This window comes from Trichogramma pretiosum, unplaced genomic scaffold (genome assembly GCF_000599845.2).
Source record: "Trichogramma pretiosum strain Unisexual culture from Peru unplaced genomic scaffold, Tpre_2.0 scaffold141, whole genome shotgun sequence".
Classification (NCBI taxonomy): domain Eukaryota; kingdom Metazoa; phylum Arthropoda; class Insecta; order Hymenoptera; family Trichogrammatidae; genus Trichogramma; species Trichogramma pretiosum.
Genome location: NW_019640924.1, coordinates 209,635 through 224,902, shown reverse-complemented (window position 1 = coordinate 224,902; position 15,268 = coordinate 209,635). Strand labels below are relative to the sequence as shown.

The window sequence follows — 15,268 nt, the reverse complement described above, 5'->3', positions numbered from 1 at the left end:
CCACTCTTAATGTTCATTGATTGTTGAAACTCGCGCCCCTGAGAAAATCTCGATAGAGAATCTGCATGCTTTACATGCAGTGGGGCCCCGATAATTTATATTTACTGATGGAATATTTATTTTTTAACACCAAACAATATCTTAATGATATTTCGATTATGAACTAATTTTTTCTATTTTATTTATTCGGCCCGATCAAAAATCCTCACAAATTTCATATAATTGTAAATACAGGATTTAAAAATAAAGTACGATAAATTACCCATTAACCAAACCATTTTGTTTATTCTCATAACATTATTAATAAACCAATTATAATCGAATTTATATAACATAATATATGCACTTTAGTCACAATATATCATTACCTTAACGGTATTATTATTTCTTGATTTGGCTTCTTCAAATGCCTGAATGGTTTCATGAAGCTTAAAACGGTGCGTTATCATGCTCTTCACGTCAAGGTCAGTTTTTGACAATATATTTAAAGCATCTGAATAACTGTAATAAAAATTTAATGAATAAATCATAGAGCATCTAAAAAAATAACATTTTTTACGAAAATATAGAATAAAAATAGTTTGTGATTGCTGGATATGTCCCCTAACGGAAATTATCTTTTGCTATAAAATGTTATTAACTTGTAAAATCTTTCATAAACTTCTAGTAATTTTTTTCAACTTTTATTAATTGATATAAACATTCTAATTTGAGATTCTAATAAAAGTTAATAAAAGTTCATAGAAGTTATTATAAGTTTATAAAAGTTTATAAATTTTTATGAATGTTTTGTAACACGGTGGTGTGTTACGGGTTACACTGTTACATTAGAGTCCGGTGGGTGATAGAAACGTTTCTTTCCCTTCAATATCGTGACATGCGAATGCAGTGATCGCAGCTTAACCCGTTTAAGGCCAAACTGACGAAATTTCCCATATTTTTTCCGGTGCTATAAACTTTGTGAAAAAAATATCTGAAAAATGTTTAAATAGTCATTTCTGACGTGAAATTTTATGAACTTTTCGAATCCGGTGTCAGAATTGTCAAAAAATTTGAGGAGCAAAAGTTAAGAACAATTAAACAACAAAAAACACGATTTTTTTGCAAAAAATTTTGATTTGACCTAAATTTTCGAATCAAAAGAGACTTGATCCGTGGGACTAACACATATTTTTTGCGTCCATGGGGTGTAGATGTAAAAATCCAATAATTACAATATAAAAATTCAGCATGATGGACAACAAAATGGCGCATCTTAAAAAAAAACCATGTAAGCGGGGCGAAATTTCTCTAAACTCCTAGCGTTTTTGAGCGAAATTGCTCAATTTCTAACTCGCTCTAAAAGGGCAAGGTATCATTCGTACACATGAAACTTGTACACAGGCATTTCTGTACACAAGTAAAATGTGTCCAATATTTGTGCACATAATCGAACTTTTTTTTAAATTCAAAAAATTTAAAAAAAATAATCGTATTCGTAATGTTTTGAATTTAAAAAAAAGTTCGATTATGTGTACAAATATTAGACACATTTTACTGACGTACAGAACAGACCGTACAGAAATGCCCGTGTACAAGTTTCATGTGTATGAATGATACCTTGCCTCTTGTTGTACAATGTCACGTTGTCGTAGATGAAAAGTCCTGAGAAGGACGGATGCCAAGCTAGGCTGATGGTCAGAGTGGTCAAGGGATGACCGTTCGCTGACCCACGTTCTGATGACGAGGATCTTAGAAAGAGACTACGTTAAAAGACTTTTGTGTGGCCCTGAAAAGGACCGATTGTCTGTTGTAGTCGCCTAGAAGCGCCTTCTCCGCTCTCTTCTCAACTCTGCTTCTCTTCTAGCCGAGGGTCTCCTGGCGGGTGAGGAATAAGAATTGCGAGGAGAGCGTGGCTCAGCTTTTGGCTTAGGAGCACGTTTAGCCGGGCAGAGCGAGATAGCTGGCCTTGATAGTTTGTGTAGTTGTGGATGAGAGGCAACGTATTCGTCAAGAGCGCTGGCGGGTCGTAACATTCTGTCCTGAGTCGTCTTCTTCGCTACCGACACTTCCCACAGTGGCGGTCGGACCGGTGGTACCGTGACCCTGGTCAGTTGGTGTTGTCGTTGACACGTTTGCTCATCAGACGACCGTGGCTCAGTGACCGTCGGGAGAGTGCGGTTAGCAGATGCTGTGAATTGAAGTGGCGCGGCCGTGAGATCGACCACTGGCTCAGGGTCGGCTTCTCTTCTTGCTACAGTCCTCTTCTACGGATGTGGGCAAGGCACTGACAAAGGGAGATACGGCCACGTGCGCAGCAATGAGCACGAGCGGCTGGTATAGGTGGTCCCGGGCAGTGAAATCAAACCACTAAGGGTCTTGACCCTTTCAATGGCTCGTTGACGAGTTTTGACGATATTTTCGCCGGCCGGCACGGCCCGCACAACGCAGCGTCGTTCCAAGATGCCTGACACGAGAGGGTGGCCTCGTTGTAAAACTACGGCCCTTCCTCTCTTTTTTCTTTAGATTGGCGCCGTGATCGATTTCCCTCTTCGGGTCGTGACAATCGGAGGCGACAAAAAGACTCGAGTACGAGTCCAACTACTTTTCTGTTTTGACTTTTTGCAAAGTCAAACAGTCAAAAATAGCCTGACAACTGTTTACTCACTTTTCTGTTTCCACTCGTACAAGTTGAACAGTCAAAAGTTAAGAAGACAAAAGTCCAATCACTTTTCTATTCTCACTTGCAACAAGTCGAACAGTCAAAAGCTGATTGAATAAGGTCGAAAGGCACTTATACTAGTACTCTAAACTCGACCTTTTCTCATGCGGATACGACTTTTTTCTGGCGCCGCGCCACCTGGCGGCCAAGTCGGAAACTTGCAAAAGTAAAAAGTGGAGAAAGGTTGTGAAATGACAAGGCGAATATGTTTCTTGCAATAAGACCAAGTTCACTATTGAATGAAGTCCCTAGGTCGCAACTCTCAAGAGCTCGTCGTCGCGAACGCGAGGACGAGAGTCGATGTGCTCTGGCTGGCAGCCGAGAGACGACTTCACTTTGCGTGGCCGGGCATCTCGCTTATATAGGAAGCGAGTGCGCGCTGATTGGCCATCGGTGCAAAGGTGGGGACGAGTGCTGCTGTGTACGTCGCCAGAGTGGGGACGCACGCAGCTGTGCACGTTGCTCGAGTGGGGACGCACGCAGTGGTGTGGCAATGCGTATGAGGGTAACACTCTAAAAGTAGCTAAACGAACCTGGAAAAAATAACCAACCAGTGATTTCTATACGAAATTTGCTCAGCTTTCTCACTTAAACTTTTATTTTCTATTTTTTCTCATGAATATGTAAATTATCGAAAAATCGAACTGCACTATGAGAAAGCTGAGAAAAAATGCATAAAAAACATATTTTTATTTTATTTTTTAGTTAAATTATAATGTCATACGGGTGAGTTACAATTATGGCGCCCGGCGACCGCTCGCATGGGGCGATAAACGGGAATGAATTAATTTGCATTTTTCCCACCAGAGGCCTTTTTGGCAAAAAATTACACCCACAAGTAGCGAATCATTGATCACTCTACTTAGCTAGCTTGATTTTTACGTTTGCTTTATTCGATTCTACAGTCTTCGACCACAGCCTACTACCCATCTCGTGATTCTATCGCTCATCTACAAAATTGTGAAAATGAATAAGGGCTTTGATATCATCGGCTGCTGTAATCCTTTGGACTTATCCAATCATAGAGAGAGAAAAAATCTTATTAATTTTCCACTATCTTTCAGAGAAAAATTTCCGCAAGTTCCAAATGGGGCAAAAATATGCAAAAAATGCAAGCCAAAACTGTACACTAAAATAAACCAGCTAGATTTGGATATGGAATTTCAAAAAGATGCAGTTACAGTTCTTGAACAAATTAAGGGCTAACAGGGGGATTAATTATTTTTCACTTTTCAATTACAGTACTAGGCTGTAGAAGTGAAAAGCATTTTTTTTCAAAAACACACATGATAACCCTTTTTAATACCCTATTTGAAAGTACTTTGTCCAGTTAGATACTTAAAAACAGCTTTTGTTTACCCTCAACAAAAGCTTTAAACACGTCTAAGCTAGCTGTCGTAGAAATCCAAGAGCGAGCATCCATATAAAGGAGCATATGTGGTTTCACTTTGTTCGATAGCCAATTTGCCATGGTCACAACCAAAACCTAGCTATAAGATGAACTGGATTGGGGTACATTTTTTATAAAATTTTTTTGTAACTACTTGTACATATAGCAAAGTGAAATTAATTTATGGAAAATGATGATAAATGAATACTAAATTGTAGAAAATTTTACACATAAGTAGCTAGCCATTAGATGAACTGTAGCTAAAAAAGCTGGTCACTCGCTAACAGATGAAACTAAAATGTTGGTCGAAAATTTTTATGTTCCCGATGACATAAGCCGTGTAATGCGGGATTCAAACATGTCATCTCAGTTAAACAGAGCATGGCAAGCGATCGCTTATTCAGAAACGCTTACTATTAGGTGATCTAAAAGACTTATACCAACAATTTATAGATGAAAATGATAATGTGAAAATAAGTGTCACTGCGTTCACGAAACTTGGACCACCTTACTGCGTTTTATCTGGAGCTAATGGTACGCACAACGTTTGTGTTTGTGTGCACTCTGAAAATGTTGACTTAATGCTAATTAAAATCCCTAAAACTATTGAATTTAAATATGGTAACTATGCAGCATGCAATGCAAGCCATGCATTAAATCAATTGTGTGTGAAAATCCAACTGAAAATTGCTATCTTGGACACTGTTTAAATTGTCCGAACACAAATAATTTGTGAAAAAATCTACTCGATTCTTTTGAGGAAAACGATATGCACGAAGTAACATTTGACTGCTGGATGCAACCCGATCGTTCTACTTCCACAAACACATGAATACTCATGAGTTTGTGGATCTTTTGTGTGAAAAAATTATGAAATTAAAAACTCATGATTATGTAGCCGGCCAGCTATCAAAGTTCTGAAAAAAGAAGTAAACGATGACGAGTTCATAGTTCAGATGGATTTTGCCGAAAACTATGCATTTATCGTGCAAAATTCCACTTAAGGTTTTCATTGGAATAACAACCAAGCCACTATTTTTACAGTAGTTATTTACTACAGAGAACTAGGCAAAGAAACACATAAAAGTATTGCAACAATTTCGGATAATTTGACCCACGATACTGTTGCTGTGTACGAGTACCAAAAAATCATTACACAATTTTTGAAAGATAATTTCACACCGCGAAAAATCTTTTATTTTTCTGATGGAGCATCGCAACATTTCAAAAATAAAAGTAATTTTGATAACCTTCTTTGCCATGAATAAGATTTCGGAATACCAGCCGAATGGCATTTCTTTGCTTCTTCTCACGGTAAAGGAGACGGTGTTAGAGCTATTTTAAAGAGAGTGTCAAGAAGAGCAAGCTTGCAGATGAGTGAAAAAAATCGCATATATACCCCTGAAAGTTTGTTTACTTGGTCTTCAAAGTACTGCAAAGAAACAACTGTTGTTTACAGTGCTAAAGAAAACCACGAAAAAACGTCTTTAGAATTAAAATCTAAATTCGAAAGATGTAAAACAATACGAGGTACATTACAATACCACACGATCATTCCACAACACACAGACAAGAGTTTCATTTTGAAATATACTTCCACGTCTTCATCAAATTATATATTTCCCGAAAAAAAATAGAAAAAAATCACGCCAAAAAAACAGCAACAAAACATAAAAGAAGTTGAAATTCTTTGTCAGAAAATTATGCATTGATTTGCATGACCAGTTAAACAAAGACCAACTCCATTTTTCCGTATCGCTCACTAAAGTAATAAATTATACTCTTTAATAACCAAGTCAATCACACGAAATATCAAAAGTAAAAATCATAATTCCAATGAGAGATACGAGTAAACGAACTAAGAATGAAGGGCAAACAAAACTAGGAAAAATAAAAAATAAAAGTTAAAATGCATTTTTCTGTATGAAAATGATCAAAAAAACCGACTGCACTACGAAAAAGCTGAGAAAAAAACGCATAAAAAGTATAATTTTATTTATTTTTTTAGTTGAATTACATTGTCATACGTGCGAGTTGCGATTACAGCGAGTTGCGCAAGGCTCGGGTGTCGCGAGTCCGGGCGGCCGGACGGCCGAGCGCTGACTACGTTTGCTCGTATCTCTCATAGAAATAATGTGTATTACACTTTGGAGTAAAAAAATTAAAATATAATTATTTTAAGAACATAATTAGTTTTCATAACTCGAAAATGAAGAACTTGACGAAAAAGTGTTGTACGTTATAAAAGTCTTAGAATATTTCAAAGAACATGTCTGAATTTTTTAAGATTTTTTTTGGATCATTTTTGGTACGAATTTTGATTTCTGACCATTTTCAAAAATCCAAAAATTTCCCCGGAAAATTCTGATAAACTTCAGGAGTCTTTTTTGAACAATTCTAACATCCATTCCATTGACAAATGTCATGGAACCACTTGAAAACCAACAGACGATGACATATGCCAAAAATTAGGCACAGATGACTCAGAAATTGAAAAGATAGATGATATTATAGTACCCGCACCTACTGATTCAGAAATGTTTAACGCATTACAAGTATTGAGCGAGGAGCTTAACATCGTTCGGAATCGTTTGATGAGTACTACAAATTAGAAAAATTCATTTCCAAAATAATTGACCGAAAGAAAAAAAAACCAAGATAATTGACTATTTTACTTAATCATAGTAGTGTCACATATGATTTGAATACAAATTTAAAAATAAAATATTTATTATATAAATTATATATATATTCATTTATAATAATAATGCATAATTTTTCGAATTCAATGTTATTAAAAGTTATTGCAATCCCTATCGTATAGTAGAATCATCCGCTTAATAGAATGAAAATTGTTGATAAGTTGTGATTCTCTTAAGGGGGGAAAGGCACCTAAAATATAAAAAAGAAAAATTTTTTTTCATTGACTTTTTTGATCGGATTTTTCCTCGGCTTTCCAGTGCTGTGATCGGAATTTTAAAATGTTAACTGTACCGTGATGTACAGGTTATTTAGTACCGATACTTTTACGATTATTTAGAAAAAATGAATGAAACGACTCAAAGATATATCGTGGCCAATCTGTCATGAATCTCGAGACTTTCATAAGTCCGTAGCGCCATCTATTGATACTCGTTTTATTCTTTGGTTAGAGTACATTCAGCAGAAATTTGTTTGTTTACACAGCTATAGGTGTACAGTAACGCCACCACTACAATTGAATTTAGTAAGATCTACATTTTCCAGTGTAAGCGATAAAATTCTAATCTTCCTCCAAATGACTGTTTCTGAATCACTTGTAAGTCCCCAAAAAAAATTTTACGAGTGTGCTTTGAAAAAAGAAAAATTTTTATAACACTGTGTGGCATAAGTTCACATTTATGGCACGCTTTTCTGTTGCATAAGTCGCACATTCTGGCACCGCTGCGTTCGCATCGCACTCGCATACGCTCGTGAACTAACTTCACTTTGCGGTACCAGAAAGTGCAACTCATGATTCGGAAAGGGGGCATAAATATGAACTTACAAGGAGAGCCTTTCATCTGCGGGTCACAGATCCTTACCAAACTTGTTTGGGGGTTTTCTTGTACATAATAATGAAGCCCCCTATGGTTACTTCATTCCAATGGGCCCTGGAAACCATTATAAAGCACCATAAAGTATATATAATATAATATAATGTTTAAAATACCACTGATTCGTATCAGGCCTTGTACGGTCAAGTCTAACTGTCTCAAAAATATTTGTAAATGAACTTTTATGGATTCTAAATACTTTTGCAAATAATAAACAATTGAACTCAATTGGTTTGCTGTGTATGTTTTAAAGAGCGCACCAATTTGAGCTAAAATTAACGTACCAAACAATAAATATTGATTTAAATAATATGAAAATGTTTTTTATTTGTATAACTCACTCAAATAAAACCCCGATTTAACCTTAAATCAAGCTAAAATAAGAACTTCATTTTCTAACTGTAGTGCCTCCAAAATTACCTTAAACAAACGACAAAATACACATTTAAATGTAAAATGTTTCGCTCTTTTCAAATCTGAAATAAATTGGGGTTACCGTTGTAGCGGCATACTTTATGCGCTACAAGTCATTGAAATCCACCTTCGAGCTCACGCGTACATATAAGCTGTATAGACGAGACGAACCCCGTACACCTTGCCCCTATCACACACGTATGTTCTTCTCCTATACACTTCAGCACTTAAGACCTAAAAAAGAGAGAAAAGCAAAGCGAGAACATCAGAGTGACCAAAAGACCAGAGAATCAAGACGATACGATACTAATCAAGAGACAGATGCTCCTCAAGAGTACACGATGAGACACACAGAATCAGTTGATACGATGCCTTCATCGTAAAGCACAATGGAACAGATGACACAAACCAGACGATGAACAAGCAGATCATACCTAAACCTCTTCGTATACACTGGATATTCTTGCCACCGGATGTATACAACAAAAGAACAAGATTAGAAAGATGCCACTAAGTCGATGACACTTGACAGGTGACAGTTTAGTTCGACACCTGCGTACCCGTCGAGATGCATCTCAGGTTGAATGTCCAAACTTTCTACTTACGTAACCTCACATCATACATACGAGTATGAAACAATCCATTGACAACACCAAGATATACAGCAGCAGACGAATGATGAAAACTAACACGCACCAGACGCAATCACACAGTGTTGATATATGAAACAAGCAGACGGCCAACACCAAGCTATCGACACCTATCGATCAATATCGATTGGCGCTCGTGGGTCGCTTCAGACGACACAAGCGAACGACGACTGTGACCACGTCGCGAGTCGCCATTATTGCAACTCTGCTTGTACGCTACGCACGTGTCGAGTCGTATCATAAGAACGCAAATCCGAAAGTGAAAGTGAAAGTAAAAGTAAAAGTGTAAAGTGTGTCTCGAGAAGCATCTCTCCGCCTTCTAAGTACTCCTGGTGACGACGTCCAGCCTTGTGGAAGCCGGTCACCGAACTTGTTGACGAAGATCGAAGAAATAGAGTAAGCTAATTTAAGTAACCTATAAGTCGAAAACTACGAGCTCTCTCGCGCATCAGTAGAGTCTTCCCCTTGAGCTGGGACAATATTTTTAACATAGCTCTGAAAAATCTTCCCCTTGACCTTCTAGTTAAATATGCAATCCTATTTAACAACGCTCTTAATAACGGATATTTTCCAAAGAGCTGGAAGATTACCAAACTAATTATCCTGAAGAAAAAACTTGATCAACCTACCTACCTAGATAATTTACGACCAATTAGCCTACTACCATCCATGAGCAAAATCTTTGAGAGAGTCATACAACTCTCATTGAAAAAAATTTACTACAAAGACAATACAGTCTCACCACAGCAATTTGGCTTTAAGAGTAAGCACTCTACAATACACGCCTTACACAAGCTATCCGCAGATCTACACTTGCACTTGAACGACAACCATATGATAGGTGCTTTCTTAATCATCTTGAGGAAAGCCTTCAATTCAGTGTGGCACGAAGGATTGATCTGCAGACTGAGTGAAATACCGCTACCACTAGGTCTGCTGAAACTCATTAGTAATTCGATAAAAGGCAGATCATTCATGGTCAAGATGGGAAGTCACGAGGGTAAAGCTCATCACATAATAACATAGGGTTTTTAACATAGGGTCAGATTTAATTTGACTGAACTAATAATCGCTGGCCTTTGCCGATGATTTGATTATCTACGTAGCAAACAAAAATATCATCAAAATAAAGGAAACCTTACAAGCGCTATTCCAAAATATTAAAAACATCTTTGCCAAATGGAAGCTGCATACAAATGTGCTAAAATTCGATACTCACATTATCGGGCAATTAAAAAAAGCTAATAAAACTTACGGAGCACTAAGTCCTCTGTTAAGCAATAATCTTTTGGACACCAAGGCAAAACTAATCACCTACCAAAGCCTGATCCGCCCCATTATCACATATGCCTGCCCGATATGGTTCAGCATTAGCGGCAGTCTGATGGAAAGAATAAGAGTCCCTGAGAGAAAAGTCCTACGTGCTTGCACAGGCCTGTATAGATCGCCAGATAGTGACTTCCTGAAGAGAATTAGCAACCGCCACCTATACAGCGCGGCTTCATTCAGCATTCATAGTGAAGCTAATAAGAAACCATATAAAAAATTCCATGCAACTTACTCTCAATAATTTGATCTAGGACCCTACTTTCCCTACGATGGATATCATAGACGCGCTTGCGAATCAGGATTTGTACCTCCAGAAACATTCAAATACCTCGATGAAAACGACCTGATTATTAATAAAAGTAACCAACATCTCTTCTACAACATCAAAAGACACTGCAGGAACAAAAAAGTTCCAAGCTGCGAAGAGAAGGAGTCCATCCCACTATATAACGATACTTGGCTTGTTTGTCACCGTTCTATCGAAAGCTACTAAGAAATTTCAGCTACTTCAACAAGAAAGAGAGACCAGCGTAACCAGACCTATATTCTACGACACACGAGCCACGCAGTTTTTCACATGTTGTAATTTTTCCTGCATCGGCATTCTACCTTTCAAGTTATCAGTTATTGAAAACGCCTCAGCCCTCTACACAGCAAGATTCAAGTACAGCGAAGTAACCGTGTTACATTCTGTACATTTATACTAATATTTGAGTGTATTTTTGTTTGAGTTTTTTTATACAATGTATAAAGAGATAATTTTTTAAATAAAAACCATTTAAAAACTAACTAACTAGAGTCTTCACCCCCCCCCCCCCCCCNNCCCCCCCCCCCCCCCCCTGACCCCGCGTCCCTCCGAGACATATTCGCGAGTGTTAATTGCTCTGCTAAGCCAGAAGAATTGATTTAAAAATTGAAGACGTGAAACATTGTATTCTGACAACGAACGAAATCTGTTTAATTAGAATATCATCGATTAATTATTATTATTTCATTATTGGTATTTACGGTCCACTTGCCGTGTATCACGTGGTGGCGCCCTTACTCTCGTTGACCAACGAACTGGCAATTTCATTTTTGTATATTCAATAAATTATTATCTTCTCTTTTATAATTAAACCTAACAAAACAGTTTATTATAATTTATTCCAGACGCATAAAAACCCCCTTATACCGTATAAAAATTTGATTTTGACTTGCTTCAGCTTTTAGGTTATGTTCTAGGTCAAATTTAAGGTCACCGTTGGATTCCCTATCAAAAAATACGCTGGATATGAGGTTTTAGATTTTTTTTCTCCACATATTTAGCCCGCTTTGAGGAGGTTTCCATACTTTTAGGCGCCTTGATCGCGTTTGATTGTTGATTGGTTGAACAGTATGTATGAAAAATAGATTCGAAAACATTGAGTTAAATCAAATTCATTTGTAAAATAAAAAGGCTGATGCAGCCTCGGCATTCACTAAGGAATCTTGTAACTAACTAAAAAGTATTGGTGAAAAATTAAATTAATTATTTTCCAAAATTCAATGAAAAATAATATCTAAAAAATTTGAAAAAGTAAATCGAAAATATTAAGTTCGCTGTCTATAGATAATCATCAAAAGTGAAACTTCTCCAAAATTAATTAATTAAAAACATCAAGATATGAAAGTAGAAAAATCTTGAAAAATTTACAAAAAAAGCATGAAATATAATGTCATGAAAAAAATCTAAAAAAAATTAAAGTACAAACATGTCTCAATGTAATTGAAAAAAAAACGAACATTCAAAATCAAGAAAAGTTGAATAAAATCACAAAATGAAAATTTAACCTGAGAAAATGACTCACTTCTGGTGGACAGATTGTATTACGTCGACAAATTAGCACCAGAAGTGACACTTCAGAGTCCTTTTCTTCGGTTGAATTTTCATTTTGAGATAATATTCAATTTCTCTCGATTTTGAATGTTTGTTTTTTTTTTCAATTATATTGTGACATGTTTGTACTATAATTTTTTTTTAGATTTTTTTCGTGAAATTATTTTTCATGTTTCTTTTTGTACATTTTTCAAGATTTTTCTATTTTCAGATCTTGATGTTTTGAACTAATTAATTTTTTAATTTTATTGACAAATACTTGAAATAGTAAAATGATATTGAATAGAATTGAATTGAATCAAATTGAAATAATAAATTAAAACGATAAAAATAACTCGTATTATCATAAATAAGCATTCATAATAGCGAATCAGTCTGAGAAATGCATAATTGAGTGGATAGGAGAGTCTTGCAATAAAAAACTGCTGGAGTCGCTTTGATTACAATTTTCATTCATTTTCTTTATTTTACTCTAATCACTTTTAAAATTAAATAGATTTAAATGACACAATCAAATTAGCTATAGAAATTTGAAATTACAATTGTTGAGTACACTTATGTTATTAATAAGTTCACGATGAGCAGTCACAGAGATCTCACAACATTCGAGTCAACGCGAAGAAAATGAGGTTATTAATCCTCAGAGCTACAACATATGAGTGGACGAGTTAAAGGGGCAGAGCGTCTCGTAAGCTTACACATAGCTGTAACGTAATCTCACTTTTGCTCTCGTTCACTTGTACTCATGCAACTGCGATTAGCCAAGCAGAGACAATGTGTTAATCAAAGAAAGGATTCCATCAGACCTGCAGTAGACGATATTGGTCTGAACAGCAGTCTGGATGGATTCCGTACCTGGTCGTAATTCATGATCTATACAGTTTGATGACCGGTGAGCAGGACCTTAATGAGACGCCTCGATGTGCAGTCGTTGAGTTTACCCGGGAGAGCTGCTTGACGATGAATAAGATGCGTAAGAGTATTTCTCGATCTCGTGAGAATTCTTGGTGATGATGCTTTGGTGAGAAGACAGAAGTGGAAATGTCGCACTAGCACAAAAGGAACAGCACTAGGTACACGCGAGGTGTTGCTTCGTCGCGTGCATATACGTGATGCGCGAGACGCGAAATACACGAAAAGACGACATTTGCCGCAGGCACGGGCCATGTCGCGACGCAATCTCTCATTTCGTGCTGAGTAGTTTCTGCCGACTTGCATAGCACGTGAGCTCGTCCCTGCACAAGCTACACATCGTTAATTTCTCGAACAGAACCAAACAATCATTCAAAAGTTATTCAATAAGTTTATGGTTGATAATGATGTTATTTTAACAAAATAAAAATTTTATTTGTAAAACTTACTCGTTTGCGTAACGAAAGACACTTTTGATATCAACTTCTTTTGTCAGAGCTTGAATTAATGGTAATTTCACTTCGTTAGAACCCATACCTACTAAAACAACAGAACCTCCTTTCTCCGTGACCTGCAAAAATGAAAGTCGAAAATAAAGTTTTAGTGAAAGTTATTTTTATTATAACTGATTACCTTATAATTCAAAGTTAAATATAATTTTGATATAAACGTGAATGCAAAAATCACAATTTTAATACTTTCGAATGCTGCCATATATTTTCAAAAAATATCATGTTATTCACAACCTTATCGGGAAATCATTTATTTAGCACACGTCAAAATAAAATTTTTTTAAATTTTCGTTCGAACCTATGTCAACGATCTCGACGCGCTTTTGGTATGTTATAGTACATAGAATAAGGTTCCCAAAACCAACATTTTAGACCGCTCCCCCCTTCTGCCTCAACCCCCATTACAAACATCTATTTTCTATTTATATTTATTCTAAAGCCCTGAAGCAATTAAGAAATCAGAAAAAATTCATGAAGGTATTTTCTTATAATTCAAACAACCTGGAATTTCATCAGATTTTTTGACTTTTTCAAGGCTTTTTAAAAGATGAAATCATTGAAAATTCTGAAAGCCAAAATAATACATTTTGATACGTGTGACTTAAGGGGGGAAAGGTACTTGAAATCTCAAAAAAAAATTTTTTTTATTGACTGTTTTGATAGGATTTTTCCTCACCTTTCCAGTTCCGCGATCGGAATTTTAAAATTTTAACTTTACCGCGATGTACGGCCAATTTAGTACCGATATTTTTATGATCATTTAGAGAAAATGAATGAAACAACTCTTAGCCATTCTCTCATGAATCTCGAGTTCAGTTTGTTGGTTTTTATTGGCTTAATTGTACAATATGTTGCCAGAGCGCTGTTAGCTAAGCGAAGTACAAAAGTAAAGAGTAATTTACTTCTAAATCTAACACTTAATCTAAAAAAATAGACAATATTACAATACGATTAACATGAATTTGAGAGAAATAACAAGGTTGTAGCGTTTAGTATAATTCACAGAAATATATGGGTCAGATTCAGAATTTTTCAAATAAACCTGCGGACGAGGTTCACGGATTTTCCTGAAATTTTGGTATGTTATAGTACATCATAAAAGGGTCCCAAAACCATAATTTTAGACCCCCTCCCCCCTCCTACCCCCCTCCTCTCCTATAAACGTCCATTTTCCATCCATATTTTTTCTGAAGGCCTGAAGCTATTAAAAAATCTGGAAAATTTACAAAAGTACTTTCCAACAATCCAAACCACCTTGAATTTTTTCAGATTTTTTGAGTGCTCCAGGCCTTCAGAAAAAATCATTGAAAATTACAATTGTTTCATTTTCGGTTAAATAGTTCGATATACCAGACCGGGGTATTTTTTTCTTAATTCTGACATCAAAAAACGATTCCTTGAATTTTTTCAGAATTTTTCATTCATGCCCATGAAGCCTGGAGCTGAAAAACCGCTTTTTTTCACGAAAATAATTTTTTTGAGGCAATACGAAGGCTCGAAAAATCTGGAAAAATTTTTTTCTCATTTTCTTCATCAAAATACATAATCTCAAATTTTTTTAGATTTTTTAATTGAAGTCGATAGCGTCTGGAGCCAAAAAACGTTATTTTAAACAAAAATGGTTCTTGGAACCCGATGGTTCCGGTAAAAAAATTTGAAATTTTTTTTTTGAATTCCTGGTCAAATTTTAATAAATTTTGACCATTTCAAGAGTTTGATTGAAGCTTCCTAGCTCATTTTAGAGCATAACAAAGATTAATGCGAAATTCTGAAGACATTCATCATATTTACATTTTTTTCAGATGTCTTCAGAATTTCGCATTAATCTGTATTATGCTCTAGAATGAGCTAGGAAGCTTCAATCGAACTTTTGAAACGGTCAAAATTTATTAAAATTCTGGTCTGGTATATCGAACCATTTCACTGA

General features: G+C 36.0%; 1 protein-coding gene across 1 annotated transcript in view; it reads right to left on the bottom strand.

The window, feature by feature from the left end:
* Window positions 1-258: 258 nt before the first annotated feature.
* The window catches only part of LOC106650374 (sorbitol dehydrogenase-like), a 99,306-nt gene continuing 84,296 nt past the window's right edge, over window positions 259-15,268 (bottom strand). Inside the window, exons 8-9 of the mRNA XM_014368336.2 lie at window positions 13,279-13,400; window positions 259-501 (exon numbers count right to left, since the gene is read on the bottom strand). Of these exons, the coding sequence (XP_014223822.1) occupies window positions 348-501; window positions 13,279-13,400 (276 nt within the window). The 3' untranslated portion in view covers window positions 259-347. The remainder of the gene's footprint in view (window positions 502-13,278; window positions 13,401-15,268) is intronic.